Source organism: Myotis brandtii, unplaced genomic scaffold (genome assembly GCF_000412655.1).
Source record: "Myotis brandtii unplaced genomic scaffold, ASM41265v1 scaffold181, whole genome shotgun sequence".
Taxonomy (NCBI): Eukaryota; Metazoa; Chordata; class Mammalia; order Chiroptera; family Vespertilionidae; genus Myotis; species Myotis brandtii.
The window spans coordinates 3,288,642-3,309,313 of record NW_005356712.1 but is presented as its reverse complement, the minus strand read 5'-3'; the positions used below and the strand labels follow the sequence as shown (position 1 = coordinate 3,309,313).

Sequence of the window (20,672 nt, the reverse complement as noted above, 5' to 3'; positions counted from 1 at the left end):
AATCTGCACTTAGGTGCCATCTGTCAATAAAGAGTGAACTACTAGCATCTAATAGTGAAACTGCAGGAGGAGCGGGATAGCGCTCCCGGCACTTTTGGCGAAAGACAGGAGGAGCGCTCCCCGGCACTCTAGGGGTTAAAGTTATTAATGATTCCCCAAATCTGGGTTGTTTTAGGGTTGACATCTGTTAGTTGTTTTTCCCTTTGAGAATGGGTCACATTTTCCTGGTGTGTTTTTTTTGGGGGGGGTGGTATGTCAAGTAATTTTGGGTTGCATCCTGGACATTTTGAATGTTAGGTCCTGCCCACTTTGGATCCTGTTATATAATCCTCTGGCGACTGTTGAGATTTTTTACTTATTTAAAGGCAGGCCGTCACCCTGGTTGGTGCAGACGGCAGGTGCTGTCTTGCCTTCGGTGGGTGGTGATTCCAGTGTCTGTTCAATTCCCAAAGCCTTTGCCGTGCCCCCCTAGCTGTGGGCCCACATGCCACGCGGGATAGTCTGAGATGGCAGCAGGGCAGAATAGTGGAGTCCTCAGGGCCTCTGCTGTGCTGCTTTGGGGCTGTCCTGCACAGCTCAGAGAGGAGCCTGGGGTTGCTGGGGGTCATTCAGAGATGGGCTCCCTTCTCCAGGTCCCCGCTTCATCCCTGTACTTCCCAGCCTCCAGGGCTCCTTTCTCTGGGCCTGTGATCAGTAGTTGGGTTTCTCAGTTTTACCTGCCTTCACTGCTGCCACCATGCAGTTCTATGACATTATTTGGGCCGCAGGGGCCCCCTTTCCTGGTTCCTCAGAGTGAAGTTTCTTTTAGCCTTTTAGCTCCTGCAGCACCACACGGCTCTGCACTGGTGCTCATCCCCAGCGCGAGGCTGTGAGAGAAAAGAGAAAATGGGAAACCTTTTCCCCACCGTCTCTCGTTAACTCCCCAGAGTCCTCGGGAACTGGCTTTTTGTGTTTTGTGCAGGGGTTGTGGTTGCAGTCAGCAGAGGTCAGAGCAGTGTTGGGTTCACTGCATCTTGGCCAGCATCAGAACTCTCTCTCTTAAACGATTTAATTAAATGCTGTGTTCAGCAGTAGAGGCTTTGGTAAAGGAGGCCCCTTCCTATCCTGTGGCCCTCAGTCTTCTCCTCTGTGATCTGCTCCTCCTTTCCCAGTCAACTCTGGGTCTAGAATGGAGAAGCTTATCAGTGCTCTGCCGGGAAGAATCAGATAAGAGTTGGGGGTAAGGGCATATGTTAAGTTGTTAGTGGGTTGCCAAGGCAGCATTCGCTGAACCAACAAATCCCACTGCTTTTTCTCCATAATCTTAAGATTATTTTTTAAAATACATTTTTATTGATTTCAGAGGGGAGGGGAGAGGGAGAGAGAGAGAAGCATCAATGATGAGAAAGAACCATCAATCAGCTGCCTCCTGCACACTCTACACTGGGGATTGAACCCGCAACCTAGGCATGTGCCCTTGACCGGAATCAAACCTGGGACCCTTCAGTCCGCAGGCTGATGCTCTATCCACTGAGCCAAGCCAGCTGGGGTATCTCAAGATTATTTTTAGCAGCTTTATTGAGAGAAAATTTCATACCTACAATTCATCAATTTAAATTGTGCAATTCAGTGTAAAGTTCACAAGGTTGTGCAACCATCACCAAGTTAATTCTAGAACATTTTCATCACTTCACATAAACCTCATACCCATTAGTAGTCACTCTTCATTTCCACCCTATCCCTCCAGCTCTAGGCAGCCACTATCTACTTTCTGTCTCTGTGGATCTGTTTTGAACAACTCAGGTATAACATAAATGGAATCATATAACATGTGACCTTTTGTGACTGTCTTCTTCCACTTGGTATGTTTATAAGATAAACTTGCAGCATGAGTCACTACCCCCTTCCTTTTTACAGCCAAATACTATTCCATTGTATGAATATACCACATTTATTCATTTGTCAGTTAATGGGCATTTGTGTTTTGTTTGTTTTTTTACTATTATGTATGCTGAGGTTACCATTCAAGTACAAATTTTGTGTAGATATATGTTTTCTGTTCTCTTGGATATATACTTATGAATGGAATTGCTGGCTTATTTGGTAACTCTGTGTTTAACAACTTGAGGAATTGCCAGACTGTCTTTCTGAGTGGCTGTTCAAATTTCCCCACCTCCTCAGCAGTATGTGCCATTGTCTCTGATGGCAGCTGTTCTAATGGGTGAAGTGGTATCTCATTGTGGTTTTTAAAATTTTTTATTAAATTTATTGGGGTGACCTTGGTTAATAAGATTATATAAGTTTCAAGTGTACAGTTCTATAATACATCATCTGTATATTGCATTATGCATTCACCACCCAAAGTCAAGTCTCTCTCAGTCATGAAAAGCAAAATAAGTCAGACGGAGAAAGTCAAGAACCATTGGTTTTAGTTTTCATTCTCCTGGTTGCTAATGACGTTGAGTACCCTTTGATGGGCTTTTGGCCTCTCTGGATAAATGTGTACTCAGATCGTTGGCCCATTTTTTAGATTGGGTTCTCTTTTTACTTAGTGAGTTGTAAGAGCTCTTTATGTATTCCAGATACCCTCCCTTCTCAGATAGAATTTGTAAATATGTCCTCCCATCCTGTGGGTTGTCTTTTTATTCTCTTGATGGTGTCCTTCGAAGCACACAGGTTTTCATTTTGATGAAGTTCAGGTCATCTCTTTTTTCGTTGTTACTTGTGCTGCTGGTATTATATTGAAGAAGTCATTTACTAGCCCAGAGTCACAAAGATTTACTCCTGTTTTTTCTTCAAAGAATTTTTGTACTTTTGGCTCTTAGAGTGAGGTCACAAAGCATTTGGAGTTAATTTTTGTATATGGTGTGAGGTGGGAGTCCAGCCTCATTCTTCTGCATGTGGATAACTAATTGTCCAGCATCATGTGTTGAGAGGACTATTCCTTCCCCATTGAATTGCCTTGGCACCATTGTTGAAAATCAATTGACCATAAAATAGAGGGGTTATTCGAGGTATTACTCATCTGATTAAAATTTAAAAAGAAATTAAAGTAAATGGAATGTTTCCACGTTTCCAATTTGGGGTCATGTGCCCTATGGTGTTGGTGTTTCCTACATCATTGTGTCTAGAGGTAAAACCGTGGGCTGGCTTGTTAGGGGCCACAGAATGTACGGCCACGCAGAGCTCTCTCCTGTGGACCTGGCTGAGGAAACAGGCCCAGGAAGGTGGAGTGATTAGTCCAAGGGGCCTGTTGCTCTTTGTGGGCAAGATACGGAGAACTGGAGACTTCAGAGACGCAGCTTTAAAGTAGAGAGCTCTCAGCGTAGCCTCGTTGGATCAAACTGGGCCGTTTTTCTAGTTGCTGTTTCAAGTGAATCATTTACTAAAGGCCATGACCAGTATTATCTAGATGAAGCTATTGATTTTGGCATATAAAGGTTATATTTAAAATCCTCTTTAATAGCCCAGGTTAAATGAAACAAAACAGAATCATGTATTGATTTTTTTTAAATACTAGTTTTCTTTATTAATTTGATCATTTTTTTTAAAGCCTATATTTTAATGCCTCTTGCTTGTTCCCTTTATTTTCTGGATAGAAATATAGCTGAAGGGAAGGTCCTTCTTAATGAAACTGCCGAGCTGAGCCGGAATAGGCTTCACCTTTGCCATCTAGTGCATCTTGCTTTATTATTACATGGGATTATTTAATCCAAAGCAATGGGAAGCGAGCCCTGAGTTGTGACCCCCAATTAAAGAGTCTCAGCGCTCACTGCTTGCCCTGACAAATACAAAGTTGCGGTGTGCTCTGGCCCTGCTGCCTGCTGTTAGAGAGAGCGAGAGTGGGGCGTGCATGTTGTATCTGCTCCATCTGCAAGTGTTGTAATAAGTTATTCAAAGCTCTTAGCACAGGACCAACCAGAGCGTGCCTCCCTCTCCTTTCCAGCACGTTTTCCTGCCCATCAGATGGATGCTCCTCTGTTGGAGGCTTTGGAAGGTTCTGGTGTCTTTTGTTTTAATTGGCGGGCTAGAGCCGACTCCTATGGTGCGATTTTCATTAGAGAGAGGGAGTGCTGGAACAGCCCTCCAAATCCAACCATGAATATTAAACATAATACAATTACAGCTTTCGGACCAATTATTTTTCTTTTCAGCAGGCAAAGTTGATGAAATATGTGCTAGATAGGGACTCAGTACCTACCATTGGCTTCTTTTTGTCCCTGGAATCGGCCGTGTTGGCATATACTTGTGCCCGTTTGCTGTGCTACCTGTTCCCAGCGCCGAGTATTTGATTTGAGTGCTGAGGACACGGGTTTTGCCAAGGTGGGCTGCTGTTCGGGTTGGTGCCGCGCACCGTCAGCTGTTCGAGGCAGACACCGGGCCTGCATGTGAATCTGAGCGGCTTGTGTGGACCTCGCACGCTGCGGTGCGTGCTGTTTCTATCTGGCGACAAGAGGCCAGAGTGATGCTCTCCAAGGAGATGTCATGTAAATGCTTTTCCTTTTCCCTGTGGGGAGAAGTGAAGTCTGTTTTGGCCCGCTTTTGTCTCCTTGGTGATACAAAATACGCAAGTGCTGTATCTTTTGGTATATTTGTTTGTTTTGTTTGGAGCCATCCGTGCTGGTATCTAAATACAATAGGAAAACAGATGGCAAACTTTGAACTTCTGGACCAAATTCATGTTTGCCTTTGTCTCCTTAACAGCCAAACTGTAAATTACAGAGCATAAATATTCAACAGAGGGGCTCTTTATGAAAATCACCACGGCTAAGTAGGCCCTTATTAACCAGATATGTGCTGAAAAGTGTTTGGGCTAAATGTTTGCTTTCCCGTCCCTTTCAGGTCCCCATTAGCAAGCCGTTCGGCTGTGGTTGCTACAGGCAAAGCTCCTAGGGTGCTGACACCTTCCTGCCCTTTCTCACCACCAGGGCCTTGATGGCGCCTCTAAGGGCTGGAGGGGAGACCTTCGTTTTCCAGCACATTGCATGTTCTCCTGCATCCCAGCAGGCCCAGCTCCCTACTAGGAAGTGGGGGATTGAATGGCTGCTGGAGTAACAGGGGTCACCATAATATGTGTCACCTACTTAGTTGCATGTCCTACCCAGGAAGAATTCATGCATCTCCTCTGTGCTCTGAGGCGACATCTATATTTGAAGCAGAGTAGGTATGCACATGGGAGGGTGAGGGATGTGTACAGTTTAGATAACGAATGCCTGTGCACGCCCCACCCAGCTTAAACAGCGTGGCTGTACCTCACGGTGCCCGTTCCAGTCACAAATGAGTTCTTGTTTCTTAAAACAACATGGCAGTGTCTAGAAGAAAAAAGTAAAAGCCGCCTTTCCCCCCTTATTCTTAGTTGCCACTCTTCCCCCAGGTAACTGCTACCGATTTGAATATGTCCTTCCAGGATTTTCTTTAAATTTTTTCAATTTTACTTAAACAGGTAACCTGTACATTCAAACTTGATTAAAGAGCACAGAGGCACCCGGCCAGCATGGCTCAATGGTTGAGCGTCAACCTATGAACCAGGAGGTCACGTTTTGATTCCTGGTCAGGGCACATGCCCAGGTTGTGGGCTCGATCCCCAGTGTGGGGTGTGCAGGAGGCAGCTGACCAGTGATTTTCTCTCGTCATTGGTGTTTCTATCTCTCCCTCTCCCTTCCTCTCTGAAATTAATAGAAATATACATTTTTTTAAAAGCACAGAGGCATTAATAGGAAGCATTCGGTCTTCTGGGAACAGTGAGCCTTTTCTAAGGAGCGACTGCACGTGCACAGCATACACCCTCCACCTGTCACACGCAGGCCGTGGTTGGACGTAGAGCCGTGTTTTGGTGACAGCTGCCTGTCAGTGTTCCTAGGTCTGTCTCACTCTCCAGTGGCTGCACAGGCTCCACTGTCCGCATGCACCGTGATTGCTTTAGCTCACACTCCATCGAGGGAGCGAGTTGTGCCATCCAAATGCATGAGGACTTAAATGTTGTTTCTAGTTTTCCCATCGCTCTAATGGTCATTCCTTAGTAGGGAATGCCTTTTTTCCTTAGGTTGCTTTCAAGACCTCTTTTAGACTTTTGCATATTCCCACTTTATGATATGATACTCTTAGGTGGTATTTCTGTTTATTTTGATTACGGCTCATGAAGTATGAGTATGCATCACTGTCATTGATTCGGGAAACATATTGGCCATTAACTACTTGAATATTGCTTCTTTGCCACACACACACTCTATTTTTTCCTTCTGGAACTTCGTTCCAACACATGCTGAACCGTTCCTTCTATTCTTCCTGTCTCTTAACCCCTCATTCACATTGTTCACCTGTTTAATTTCTGTTCTGCATTCTAGGTAATTTTTCAGATGTATCCTCTAATTCATAAACTCTTCCAGCCTGTTAATTCCAGGGACTATATTTTCATTTGTAGAAGGTTACTTTGGCATTTTTATAAAGCAGGAATCTCAATACTCCCACCCCCTCCCCCTCTGGGTGGGCCTGTGTCCAGGTAAGATCCAGACCCATTGGCTCCTGAGATTGGCACCTGCCAGCAGCCTCACCCACCACACATGCTCACAGGAGCCTGGCACTGCAGCTCCAGCTCTCCAGGCTGGTTCTCAGCTCGAGCCCTGGGGAAGTCGCTGGTTTTGTGAGCTCAGTAGAGCATTTAAAAGGATATCCAGCAGCATTAAGGGATTTTCAATGAGTGGGTCAACAAGTTGCCTGAAACAGAAGCCCCATCTTTTGCTACTAAAAAGAGTGCTGTGGCCAGTGGCCTTGTATGCCTGTATGTGTGTGCATTTGTACCCATGCGATATATCCTGAATTCTTAGAAGCAGAACTGCTAGGTCAGTAGTATATTTTTTATTTTGTTGGATATTACCAACTCACTCCCCAAAGAGGGATTTATGCTCACATCAGCCACACCTAAGTACCTGCCTTCAGGTCTCACAGCAGAGAGGCTCAGAGCGTTCTGCCAAACTTTATCTTTGCTGGGTGATAGGGGACAAGTGGTGTATTGCATTAGTTTTACTTCCTAATTTCTCTCATCGCCAGTGAACTAGAACATGTCACACATGTTTAAAAACCATTAGTATTTCCTTTTCTGTGAATGGTTTTCTTTTCTCTCCTGTTACTTTTGGGTTGTCAATCTTTAGTATCAATTTGAAGGCCTTTGCCAGCCCTCTCTGTTACCAACCGTTTCCCCACTTGATCATTTTGCCTTATGATTTTTCCCCCATGTGAGAAAAACTTAAATACTTTATATACAGTTATCAATATTTTTCTTTTTGACTTCCAGGTTTTTTATATTTAGAAAGGCCTTTCCTATTCTGACTATTTAGAGTTTAATTATGTTGACTCTTGAGCCTTCTATAATTTATTTCGGTATAATGTATATGGTAGAACTCTAAAATAAAGTTATAGGGTATTTTGCCTTTAATTGCTATTATAAGTGGGGTCTTACATTTTTAAAGCTAGTGGTTGTTGGTACATAAGATACAGCTGTTGATTTTGACATTAATTTGCATTTGATTCTCACCTCATTTTTACTGGATTACTGGATTCCCACCTTATTTTCTTTTATTTAATTATATCCATTTTTAAAAAACAATGTGACATATCAGTGGTAAAAGTATAGGTCACTATTTTTTAAAGACTTTTTATTAGGAATAAATATTATATTTCATCAGATTTCGTTTCAGCATCCATGGGAGTGACCATGTGTTTTTTCTTGTTTGTTACAATAGTAGGTGAATTGTGCTCACAGGAGCTGGGTGGATTCCGCTTGTTGGCAGTGTATTGCTGTGGATTCTGTTAGTTAATATTTCATTCAGGTCTTAGCCTTGGTGCCGATCGATTGCTGCCTTCCCGCGTGCTCTCCTCGTTGGTTTCTTGGAAGAGCGTGCTGGCTCTATGGAGGTTTGGAAGCTTCCTCTGCTCCTGCGGGCAGTGCCGCAGCCCAGGGGGCTCCTCCCAGGCAGGCCAGGTGCTCTGGTTCTTTGTGCGGGGACAGCTGCCCCAGTGTACTCTTTGTTACTTCTGCTGGGATTGTCTGCCCCGGGGGTCTTTCTTGGAAAGTCATGTATTCATCTGTATCTTCAAATTTGGAGATTTAAACAATTAAATAGAAAACCTGAACAGATTATAATGACCAAAGAAACCAAATTAAAAAATTAGGTCCATGTAGGTTTTCTGCGTTTTTTTCCAAGCAGGTTTTACTGAACATTTAGTGAATTGTACCCTTCATCATTCTAAAGTACTCTCATCTCATCTTTGTGCTCTGAAATCCCTTTTCTGGTGTTAAAATTGCTACCTCTTCCTTGCACCTGCAAACATGGCATGTGTGTGTAGCATATATTGAATTTTGCTTTGTGACCCGTTTGAACTCTTCTAGGTGGGTTTGCTCTGTGTGTATCTGCTGCCCGGCAGACATGTTCGGTCTTAAATGCTACGCTCAGTGTTTGTTCTGTGCGTCACTGCGTGGTCTGTGTGTTGGCTCCTCACAGTCCTCCGGGATTTTGCTGCAGCACTTTCTTTCAGAATAGCTACAGGTTGCTCACTCTGAGTCATTTTCTGTTAAAAGAAAAAACAACAGCCTTTTAATTTTGCCTTCAAATTTGGTAGGTAAGCTAGGTATAGAATTTTCGGTTCAAAATAATAGATTTGTGTGTGCATTCTCATAACCGAAAGTGTAGGACATGTCTCAGGTCATCCCCTTCTCATCACAGTTTTGGTGTCAAACACATGCTTTGGTCACGTTGGCCATACTAGCATTCTGTTTGCCCAGCGCCCCCACTAGGTGAGTTACAGCATGGGGTCTCTTGTACACACATTTTGTCTCATTCAGTGGTAGCTCTTGTGGCTGATTTCAGAAGCTAAGTATGTTGGGGTTTCTAGTGGATAAGAGATTTCTGTCTCTATATAATTTATCCTGATGTGGAAGGTCACATACTTGTATAAAAAGTAGTTTCTTTAAGAATTCAGATGATTGGCCGGTGTGGCTCAGTTGGCTGAGCGTTGTCCTGTACACTGAAAGGTGGTGGGTTCAATTCCTGGTTGAAGCGAGTACGGGAGGCAACTGATCCATGTTTCTCTCTCTCTAAAATCAATAAAAAGCATATCCTCAGGTGAGGAGCAGGGAGAAATGCAGATGATGACAAGGCAAGTGATTCTTCCCAGACTTTAGATAAGAGTATGTGGGCACTGGGCAGTCACTTCTCACGATTCTGTTACACTTGCTCAACTGTAGGTGTTCCCTTCCCACATTTCAGCAAGATGGTGATGGACAGAGTTGAGTAAAATGTTATTTTTCCTCAACCAGGTAAGGGTTTGGGTGGCAGACAAGCGTAACTGATTTGCCCTTAACAGAATATTATACCACAAGCAAAGTTTCCGTGCTGAGAGTTAAACTTACCCTTAGGGCAGCCGATGCCCATGTGGAGGCACAGTCAGAGTTCACCTTCCTCTGTGGACGGGCACCCAGGGCAGGCGTCTCCCTGTTGAGCAGATAGAATGAGTGACAGGCACCTACTGGATGGGTCCCGAGTCTCTCTTGTTCTGGGTGCTCTTAAATCCTCCCAGCTAAGCAGTTGTAGGCTCTTCACTCGTTCATGCCTTGCGTCTGGGCCTCCTCTGTGTACCAAGGAGATAACATTTTCTAGCGTGTTTAGATCTCTGCAAGCACAGGGGTTTTATGGTCTCTGTCTTCATAGGACTGTTGTGCCTAGACCCCAGCACAACCCAGGAGGGTTTGTCATTTCAGGCTTTCACTCTAACCTCTGCTCATCTTGGCAGGGTGAGGATCCATGACCTCCGCACCAACAAGATCGCTCTGTCGCTCTCTGCACACCAGCTTGGCGTCTCCGCCGTGCAGATGGACGACTGGAAAGTTGTCAGCGGAGGCGAGGAGGGCCTGGTCTCCGTGTGGGACTATCGGATGAACCAGAAGCTGTGGGAGGTGCATTCCAGGTGAGGCTGCTTCTCGGCACCTCTAGTGCTAACAGTAATGACGACACTAGTTCAACCTCTGAGCCAGGCGTTGTGCTCAGTGCCATCTGGGGCTTACAGTCCTCACCGTAACCCCGAGAGCCAGCTGCTGTGATCTCCATTTTCAGATGAGGAAACTCAGGCTGAGGAATGGAGCCGGTCACGGTCAGTAGAGAGGCATTTCCTCTCTCCCATTGTGAAAACTGCCTCATTCATTCCCACCTTCCTCCACTCAGAGTCTCAGCAGCAGGATGTGATGACCTGCCCATTCCTTGGACTTCCTTCCATGGTGTAGAAGGGCACTTAGGACTGGATGGATTCAGGCTTGAACTAGGAGGAATGTACAGTCTCAACCTTTAACTCGAATATTCAAGTTAAATAGGCACAGGCTGAAGGCTTCACAGGTGTAGGTATGTTTGTAGAGTGGAGCCTAACTGGTTAAACATTTACAGCAAGCATGTCAAACTCACGCCGACCTTTAACTCGAATATTCAAGTTAAATAGGCACAGGCCGAAGGCTTCACAGGTGTAGGTATGTTTACATGAGTGGAGCCTAACTGGTTAAACACTTTACAGCAAGCATGTCAAACTCACGCCGGTGGGCCGCATGCCTCGTTTATTTGGCCTGTGTTAGCCTTTGAGTTTGACATGCTTGCTCACCCCCATCCACTCTGCTTCTGAGGCAGGTGGGAGGAAAGGCCACAGCCTGCAATTGTGAGCTGAGCTTTGTTCCTCCTCTAGTGCAAATCATGATAAACTAGGCCCACGCGAAGGCAGCACCGTCTTCATTCTAAGTACAAGAAGGGCCAGGTTAAAAGAAGAACGTGGTTTCTTCCTTGGAAGGCAGTGCTAACGAGTGCCTCAGCAGCTTTTACAGACTAGAGCCCTGGGTGATGTGCAGGGCCCGCAGTGTACCAGGCAAGCCCTCCCATAGGCCCTTTTCTGACTTCTGTGCTGATGCACTGAGTTGCCACCAGGTGGTGCCAAAAGGCAACTAACACTCCCACCCACTGGAATCCCTTTAAAGAATCTAGAACTGACTCCACCCGGCTCCAGCGGTGCCTCCCCTGCGTGCAGCTCACTAGGCCTGCACTCCAGGTCTCGTTCTCTCTCCGAGAAGCTGATGCCCTCGGGTGAGCCTGCTGGTGAAGCCGGGTCTTCCCAGCACTGTGGTGCTGACTCATCTGTAAATGCACATCCAGCTCGACCACCAGTTAGTGGCTTGTCCCTCACCAGGTCACTGTTAGCTGGCGCCTCACTGCAGTCGCCTGCCACTGCTGCTGTGATGCTCTTCTGAGCTCTGTCCAGCTGGCGCTCGGGCAGGTGCCGGTCTCCTTGAGTCCTGCTCACACCTGTCCTTTCTCTCCATTCCTCCTGCCTCCCTGGGCTCAGACTCCCTTTATGCACGAGAGAATCCCCCTCTCCTGTGCCTTCTGAGCGGGCCTGTCAGCCGTGGTCTCTCCCCTGAGTGCTGGACCCTGGGCCCATCTGTGTGCCCTGTACCATTTCCTGCTCGAGGAGCCTGTAACCCTGCTTCTGCCTCCGCCCCCCGGTATGTCTTACCTTGACCAGGCGGGCATCTCTGACGGCAGGTCTCCGCTTGCACTGGGTGTCCTGGCTCAGTGCTGTGACCATAGTAGCAATGAAAAGGTTTTAGAATGAACAAAACTTTGTACATAGATTTCAAGCCATTTCATTCCAAGATTTTCTGAATGTGCGTTTACAACCCAGACTACCTGTGTCACGTGGAGCCCCCTGACTAGGACTACGGGCCTTACGGTCTGTGCCTGCAGATGGACCTGGCTCGGAGCTGGAGTGACTTGTCCCACACCAGCCAGCCTGGGTGTTCTCGCCTGCGTGCTGCTGAGTTTGTCCTTTACGTCCAAAACACGCCCCGTTGTTGGGGGCATTCAGACTTGTTTACAGAGTGGATCTGGCTCTAACTGTGGGAACGAAGGCGAGACATCGCCCGGGGGGGTGTCCTCCGTCAAAGAAACGCCTGGTTAGGGGTCCTAGGGCCCTGTAGTGCTCAGCTTCTAGACTGGCAGCACATGCAGGACGTGCTCCGTTTGCAGCGAACTTACCTTCAGCAGCGTGCTCTCCCCTTGTGTTCCAGGCACCCCGTCCGCCACCTCGCCTTCACCAGCCACAGCCTCATCACGGCCAACGTGCCCTACGACCGGGTGGTGCGCAGTGCCGACCTGGACAACTTCGCCACGCACAGGAGGTCAGTGGGCTCGCCTGCTGTGGTCTGGATGTGCAGAAAAGACAGTTATGTTTGATCTTAGAATAGGACCCCCCATGTCACACTACTCCCTACGGGATGTACCCTCAGGCACAGGCAGCTAGAGAGGCAATAGGGTGAGTGATATTAGCAAATAATGTGCTGCCTGCCGTGTTCAGTGTTTTCCCCACAATGTCTCACTGCTTCTGCAGGGTGGCTGCATGGGTGGGACACAGAGAGGCCAAGACAAAGGGCTTAGGGACCTGCAGTGGTTAGAGTCCTAGTCACGGCTTCTGAGTTAAGTCCCCCTGCGGGTCGGCTGGGTGACTCAGCTGCCACACAAGGGAGACCCCTCCCTCCATGCACGAGGCACAAGGCTCGGGTGCTTCTTACTGGCCTGAGCAGCCTGTGAGGCCGGGGGCCTCTCCTCGTGGCACTGACCCATTCACCTCTGGTCCTGGGATCCTGTGTCCGCTCACTGTGGGCCCCAAGGGCAGATCTGTAGGACGGCCCTCTCTGTGCTCCCTCTAGACACCGGGGGCTGGTCCACGCCTACGAGTTCGCCGTGGACCGGCTGGCCTTGCAGAGTGCTCTTCCCGCCTGCCGCTCGTCCTGCGACACCACGGCGGGTAACAGCTATGACCTCGCGCTCGCCTTCCCCTACGACAGTACTTAGGGGACAGTGAGAAATGGAAAGAACGACAGGACCTCTGCTCCGGGTTTCAAAGGTTTGGGGGAAGAAAGCAACCCCGGGGTACTTGTGTGACGCACCTTCCTGAACTGCCTGCGCTTTCCCCTCTGTCCGTTTTCCTCCCGCAACTGCACAGCTGGGGCTTGTCAGGCTTTTTTCCCCTCACTGGTCCCTCTCTCCTGGCTTTGAGAACCACACACTGATGACTCACATGTATACCGCCTTCCCCACATCCTCCTCCTCCTCCAGCCCGCCCGCCCGCCTCGGGGGGACACCCCCAGCGGTTCCCGTCTCTCCTGGACGCTGCAGCTCCACTAAGGCCCGGGCTTATCACTGTGAACAAGGCTCTTCTGGGCCCTGCTCCCACCTGCCCAGCCTCCAGCCCTGCCCCCTGTGGCTGTGCCTGGATGAGATCGGGTGTTCACGCACGTGGGCTTCTCCGACACCATGTCACCAGTGCAAACCTGGGTTAGCAGTATTTTTCCACAGAGCTTTTATAATTATATATTTATACCATTATTCCACTAAAGACTATTTTGCTTATTATTGCGTCTACAACATGTGATACAAAGCAGATATTTTCTACATAATCACTGAATAAACAGCCATCCTCCAAGTGGGATGGACGGTGATTCTACACGGGAGGAACCGTCATGTCAACCACCAAGATAAAGCCAAGGCGAGAGAACTGTTCCGTTTGATAAACAGCTTCCACTTGCAAAGGATTAAGTGGCAAACCACTGCCTTACCCTTGGTTTACAGTGTTGGCAGCAGCCACCTGCTAGACCTTCAAAATGTCACAGTAACACGGACAGAACTAAGAGAAGCAAGACCCATATTCTAGTGAGTTAGCAACCGATCACAGCAGCAAAAACACGGAAGCACGAGGATGTACTTAGTCTAATATACAAGTTGACCCAATAGATACATAAGGAATTTTGTACCTCTCCAAATACCCACAGACCATGCACAGATCGATATCAGACAGGCCTTCCTCAGTGACCCTGAATCCTAATGCCGTAACACTGAAAACCAACAGAAAGCTAAATAACAAAAACACCTGCAAATTCCAAACACTCTGACTCGGTTTTGAAAAAGGAAATCAAAGCGGACCTGAGCGACCCCGAAAGCACAGTATCCAGCCAGGAGAGGCTCCCCCGCACGCTCAGACCAGCAGGGGTGGCCACGGCCGTGGAGCTCGCACACCAGCGTGTCAAATGGCCCAGCCCTGCGGGCCGTCACTCAGTCCCAGCACCTTTGATCGTGAAGGTTCCGATTACAGATGGTCAGTAAAACCCCACGTCCAGCAGGAGGCCAGGGGAGCCGTGACCGGGAGCTGTCCCTTCTCCGCCCAGCCTGCCCTCCTGGAGGCGCACTGTCGGGACGGCTCTGCCTCCTTCAGCCCCACGACGTCAGGAGGGAAGCGGCTGCAGTTAGTAAAGGAGGGGTTTCCTCACTGTCACTCGGGTTCCGACCCCGTTTCTGGAAGCTGTTCCTCTCAGTCTTAATGCCACTGGGTAACATTTTTCCTTTGAAGAAACAGTTCTGCCCAGTCTGATCTCCCAGTTCATGCTTCCATACTAGCTTTGCAGCAATTTTACATAATTGAACAGTTTAAAGAAATCAGACCCAGACAATTACACCAAAATTAAAAATAGTTTTAAACTATTGTTATCCACTGCAACAGCTGGTCCAGTGTAAAATGTTACAAGCACAGGTTCTCCCCCCACCCCCACCCCGTATCTAACTTACCTCCCATTCCTGAAAACTGAGTTTTGCAAAGAAGAGTGTCACCCAAACCATCATCTCCAAGCACACCCACCTCAGTGTTTTCCGCCATAAACTTGACATCCCGGAGACACGGCCGGGTGGGGAAAGGGTCAGGGTCCCTTTATAAACCACCATTTGCCCAGCAGCAGAGAAAGGCAGTATTTTTCCACAGAGCAGATCTGTAGGACAGCCCTCTGCTCACCCCTTGGGCTGTTCCTCCCCATGGGCTCCTTTCAGGGAGCTGCTCCCACGTTCTGAGCCGGTTGCGGATCTAACCTCTGCTTCCCAAGCTCTTCCCCGGTGTCACCCTGCAGACAGAAGGGAGTTGGATGTGCTGCGGGGACCAAGGGCCAGACTCCAGGCTCTTGTGTCCTGTCTCAAAACGTTGTATGACTTTTGCTTTCTACTTCATTACTATGTTTGTGTTGGTTCTAATATTAAATTTCTAAAATGTTTTTATTGCTCAGTTGATTTGCCACCCCCTGGCATGGCGCACAATGACAGTCCCCTGGCCACCACTCTCCCCCAGCCCCAACATCTCACCTTGCTGGATGGCCTGGTTCTGCCGCCCATGATCGAGTCATTATCTCAGAACCACCACTACAGGGTTCTGAGCCCAGGTGCCAGGGAACCCACAAAACTACCAGTGAAATTGTGCACCAGGCGCATCTCTGCCACTAGAGGGTGCTGCTGGTGCCCGGACAGTAGTTCATGGTTGGAAGACCCCTGGTTCACTGGGTCTCAGCTGTTCGGAGGAAACGTCTCCCGACGCGGGGGTTGGGGCCTTTCTGAGAGGGAAAGCGACAACCCCAAGATGAAGTCTTCCTCCCCACCCCCACCCTGAGGATCCTGCTTCCTGCTCTGCAGTTGAATGGCAGACCCTGGCCCTGCAACTCTGTCCATTTTACAGAGAAACGGCTTCCCCAGAGCCGGTGGCCACCAGCGCAGCCGGGCCGAGACAGCGGCTCAGGCCGGAGCTGCCTCCTCCTCCTCCTCCCTGACTTGGGGCCTTTGCTTTGGGCAGCAGCTGTGGCGGCCCTGAGCTTACAGAGCTGGCTGCCCGGCCACCGCGCTGTGAGCCTCACAGACCTGCCCGCCTCACCCCCTCGGCCAGGCCAGATGGTCACCTGGCGGCGGTGCAGGGGCCTGCGGCGACTTGGACGGGTGCCTCTGCTGTGCGGTGGCAGACTCCCTCTGGCCGGGCTGCCGCGGGTGCCATGTGGCGCCGGCTCGCTTTCAGCCTCCGGTGTCAAGCGAGGGTTTCCAGCAGCAGGCTTCCGATGGCCCGGCACCGGGGCTTCTCTTTCCCTGGGGAGGGAGGGAAACGGTGCCCCACCCGGAACTGAGCTGTCCTGCTGCAGCTCCTCTTCCTCCCACTGCTGGGACAGATGCTGCCTTCACTGCTCTAAGGTGGGGGTGGCTGCAAACTGCTGCTCAGCACATCCCAAGACCTTACTGCTGCCCCTGAACTACGTGGGTGCAGACCAGACCTAGTCTGTGCCCACGAGGTCACCAGCGGGTCAGAGGGCCCGGCAGCCATGGGTGCTGCCATCAGTTTTCCCTTGGGGCCACGCTCACGCACCCATCACAGACCCCTGCTGGCGTGCTCACAATTCCTAGAGACAAAGGCGACCCTAATGCCCTGGGAAGTGTGCTTAAAACTCTGGCCCCTCCCACTCCGTTCCCCAAGGCCTCCCCAAGGTCACTGTGGGACGACAGCTTGCAAAGCAGGTGTTTGCAGAACCCCTGCCAACGCGACTTGTATTTTTAACTCTGCAGCAGCCTGCGTAAACCACCGTGCATTCACAGCACAGCGCAGCCTCCTTGCCGTGCAGCCAGGAGGGACAGGTTCAGCTCTCAGTGACAGGGTCGGGCCCTACGGGACCCGACTCCCATTAGCGAAGCACAGAGAGAACTTTCCAGTCCCTTGGACCATAAGATAATGGAATTGTTTTGTTAAAGTCCAGCAATAACTCGTTCCCTGAGAGGGTGCTCGGCCAAACTTGGAAGCTGCTGTAAGCTTACTCTGTTTCCTTATCCATAATTCATGTCTAACGTGGCTGCGAAATGTCTCCCCCAGGCCTCTCCTATTAGATTTCCATTACACAGCCCTTTTGTAACCCTACCAAATTGCTGTTGTGTCAAATTGCCGTATTCGTCCAAAAGCCGAGTTCTGGTAACTCTTTCCCCTTGGCGATGTGGCAGTGTAGGATGAGATCCCACTTTCCACCTGAATCCTGGGTAAGTGGCCTCACCCGCCACCTGGGCACCAGCCCTGCCCGTCTCTCCCTCTGTAGCCTGAGGCCCTCAAAGCCCTGACTTAGCAGCTTCCTTCAAATATTTGGCTTTGCATTGATTTCTGCCTACTTCCTCTTAGTCACTGCAGTTCCTGATAGAAGGAGGGCTAACCAATGCATCTACTTGACTTATCACCTGCCTGTGTTAGAATCAGTTTCAGAACAAACGTCACCTGCTTCGATGAGGTGGCCCGGCCAGGGGGCTGCTGCACTCGCTCTGGGTCTGTGCAGCCAGCTGGCCCCTCCTGGGCACACCCGCTCGTCCCGCAGGTAAGAGGAGCCGTTTCCAGGCCACTGACCACTCCACACTGCCAGGTGGCACCTCGAGACCTGTGCCCAGAGCAGCAATCCTCACCTTGTTCATCAAAGGCCAACAGCCCCACTAGACGGTGGAGAAGTAGCCTACCCTTTTGGGAGGTTTGTACCAACTAAGTCAGCCCTGGTCACCCCCGCAACCAACCAAATGGGCAAAGGCCCAGGCTCACAGACAGCACCCGGGGGCCAGGCGGGAGCGCCGGGTGGGCTGGGCAGCACAGGCTCACAGACAGCACCCATCAGCTTCCTTCTGAGCAGCATGGCCTGTGCTCCTGGTGAGTAAGTCTCACTCTAATGAGCCGTTTTAGGTGAGCAGTGGCCCGAAGCTTCAGACATCAAGCCTGTCCCTGTGTGGTCTGCAAGTGAAAGCGTTTGATGCCTGCCCACATCCCAAACTCCAGCTCAGGACTTGGGGCCGGTGGAAGATGCATTATTTATAAAAACACTTTACATTAATGAGCTGCCTTTGTTGAAAAGAACAAAACGGAAGCAAACTGGGAGCGTCCAGCAGATCCAGGCCTGCTGTAGCCCTGCCAGGGCCCTGCCGCTCTGACCCTGGGGTTCCTCTCACTGGGCATGAGGAGGGTACCACGCCTCCGCACGGCTGCGGGGTGCATTGGAGGCACTTCCTGGGCCAGATCCCCCACACCAGGCTGTCCAGTGACCCCAGAACCCTTCTGTCGGCCAGAAAACCCAAGGGTGTGAGCTAAATACCCCCAACAGCAAGGGAAGCAGGAGGAGGCCCCATCCCAGCCCCACCCCGGGAAACGGCCTGGCTGTCTTCCTAGTTCTTAGTTGGTCTTTCCCATCAGATGTGGCCCCTGAAGGGCAGGAAGCAGAGGCCTTCGCCCTGATCTTCCGCTCTAGATGCTTAAACGCTTGTTGAATTACGTGCTAGTCTAGGATGCAGAGCTCTGGGCAGGACTTCAGACTGTCCTCGTCACTTACCCTGAGGTTGGACGGCAACCTGACCATCCACCTGCAGCACGGGGTGTGGGGGCCGCGGGTCCCAGGCCAGCGTCCTCAGGCACAGCTGGGCTCCGAGGCCCGGCCCCGTCCTGCCAAGCGCTTTCTGACAACAGGACGCAGGCAGGAGCCTCAGTCAGCCGCGTCTGCCACCCTCGGACTCCTGCCGTCCACACTGCCCCGCTTCTCTCCAACTCACCTTGCTGCTCTGTGCTGGTTTTTAAATTTAAATGCCAGACATTGACTTCATCCTAGACAACGCATCTGCCTCTGTGTGCCGGAAGCAGATAGGGGTTAAGGTGAGGCCCTGGGAAGGGAAAGTTGGGCCAGACAAGAACAGGTTAGAGACCCACGTGCACCCGGCTGTCCCTTTCCCAGTCCGAACCCCAGTGCGTGGGTGACAGAAGTCCCGTAACGCACTTATGTCCAAACCATGTCAAAACTATGAATTGAAAATTCAAGAATGCAGCCCAGCCGTGGTGGCTCATGAGGAACTGTATTTAAAGGGCCAGAAGGTTGAGAACCACTGTCTAAGGCAGTGATGGCGAACCTATGACACGCTTGTCAGAGGTGACACGCGAACTCATTTTTTTTGGTTGATTTTTCTTTGTTAAATGGCATTTAAATATATAAAATAAATATCAAAAATATAAGTCTTTGTTTTACTATGGTTGCAAATATCAAAAAATTTCTATATGTGACACGGCACCAGAGTTAAGTTAGGGTTTTTCAAAATGCTGACACGCCGAGCTCAAAAGGTTCGCCATCACTGAACTAGGAAGTCACAGTTTGATTCCAGGTCAGGGCATATACCCGGGTTGCAGGCTTGATCCTCGATCATGCAGGAGGCAGCCCATCAATGGTTCTCTCTCATCACTGATGTTTCTATCTCTCCTCCCTTCCTCTCTGAAATCAATAAAGACATATTTTTTAAAAATTAGAGAAGGCAAGTAACAGCTGTTGACAGTTTGCAGGAGAACTTTAAGGTGGAAACAGCGCCGCCCGGCGAGTGTCAGTAAAGGAGCCGAGCGTCTCCTTAATGTGATGCCGGGAGGACGCCTGGAGTGCAAACAGCAACGGCTCCCACCACCCGGCGCTGTGCCCAGGGCGTCAGTACTGCCGAGTGAGGCGCAGGGCATCTCGGCTCCCCAAGTTTGACTCACAGGCCACGGCCCCACCTGCGATGCACACCCGTGCTTCCTCACCCCGCCCACAGCCCATCCCGATCAGGTGAGCGTTGGGAGGTGCTTACCTGGGGCGGTCACCTCCCCCCGCGGTGCCAGGTCTACATCGCTGCCACGGACGCTGGGGACCAAGTGCTGGGCCCTGCCGCTGCCCCATCCTGCCAGGAGGGGCCACAGCACCCCAGCCTGAGCCCTGGCATCGGTGCCCAGCACCACGAGGCCAGCTCGGGCCCCTGCAGCCACACAGGCTCCAAACGTGCGGCCACAACGCTGAGGAAGCCCACAGCCAAGTCCCCAGTCCCGGGAGCAAGGAGCTGCCTCCTGACTTAATTCCCAGCACTTCTGCAGGGAAAACAGCAGACACGTTACCAAAACGAACCCAACAAGGAGAAAAATCCCCTCGAACCAGCCTTCGACCACGACTCAGCTGCTTGCTCCTCCGTCTCCGCTGTGCCAGCCAATGGCTGGCCACTCGTGTGGGCAAGGGACAGACAGGAGCCTTGTTCATTAACAAACCCTGTTCCTTTTTTATTGGAGATAAAAACAGTAAAGTCCCACACACCATGCCCTGTCCTGGGGGCGGGATGAGCTGCGGCCGCGGGCCCCGGCCCAGCTGCTCAGGCCTCGGGGGGCTGCACGGTGCAAAGTGCGGTCTCCGCGGGGAGCGCTCAGTGGCAGAGGGCCATGGTCTCCATGTTAAGGAAGCGGACGTGCATCTTGGTCTCGATGTCGATCCCCTGCCAGATCTGAAATGCACGGAGCGGCGTGAGGGCCTCACACCGACCCAGGCAAGTCCTGAACCATCCCCCCACCCCACCTCCCTCTGCCGGCCTCAGAGATGTGCCCGCAGGACAACCAGCTGAGCCACCACAGGGAGCTGCCGCTCTGTGCTGGGGAGCTTGCCTCTGGCATTCGTGTTCTCTGAGGTGTCGCCGCAGGTGGTGACTGAGTCCCGAACCCACACTCCCATCCTCCACCGCCTCAGGCTCCAAGTCCCCAGTAAAATGCGGAGACCACCCCCTGTCCCCCATAGCACAGAAGACTGGGGTGTGGGGTGTCGAGTCATCAGAAGCGTTTTATAAACTTTAGGGCTCTGCAGTTGTGAGGTTTCAGTAAGCCTTCATCATTCATTAAAAGGTGACAACAGTCTGGTCTTTATAACCGTCCATGTTCTACACAGACAAGCTCAAAGGAAACGTCATTTCCACCCAAAGACCAGGGCCGTGGCCACATACCTGGTGCTGGAGACGCCATCCCAGTGTGGGGTG

The 20,672-nt window shown here is 50.4% G+C and overlaps 2 protein-coding genes and 2 long non-coding RNA genes across 4 annotated transcripts in view; 1 reads left to right on the top strand and 3 right to left on the bottom strand.

The window, feature by feature from the left end:
- Positions 1-15,097, top strand: part of FBXW8 (F-box and WD repeat domain containing 8) — a 105,133-nt gene extending 90,036 nt beyond the window's left edge. Inside the window, exons 9-11 of the mRNA XM_014537699.1 lie at positions 9,766-9,939; positions 12,074-12,184; positions 12,713-15,097. Of these exons, the coding sequence (XP_014393185.1) occupies positions 9,766-9,939; positions 12,074-12,184; positions 12,713-12,857 (430 nt within the window). The 3' untranslated portion in view covers positions 12,858-15,097. The remainder of the gene's footprint in view (positions 1-9,765; positions 9,940-12,073; positions 12,185-12,712) is intronic.
- Positions 7,605-9,759, bottom strand: LOC106725693. The gene is made up of 2 exons (XR_001361619.1): positions 9,386-9,759; positions 7,605-8,544 (listed from the first exon to the last, which is right to left on the bottom strand). It is a non-coding gene; the product is annotated as an uncharacterized LOC106725693 (long non-coding RNA).
- Positions 15,098-15,287: 190 nt separating the features above from the next.
- Positions 15,288-18,701, bottom strand: LOC106725694. Its single transcript, XR_001361620.1, has 3 exons — positions 18,420-18,701; positions 15,770-18,326; positions 15,288-15,430 (listed from the first exon to the last, which is right to left on the bottom strand). It is a non-coding gene; the product is annotated as an uncharacterized LOC106725694 (long non-coding RNA).
- Positions 18,702-19,907: 1,206 nt separating this feature from the next.
- TESC (tescalcin) overlaps positions 19,908-20,672 on the bottom strand; it is a 44,067-nt gene continuing 43,302 nt past the window's right edge. The window contains exon 8 of the mRNA XM_014537700.1: positions 19,908-20,150. Coding sequence (XP_014393186.1) covers positions 20,073-20,150 — 78 coding nt within the window. The 3' untranslated portion in view covers positions 19,908-20,072. The remainder of the gene's footprint in view (positions 20,151-20,672) is intronic.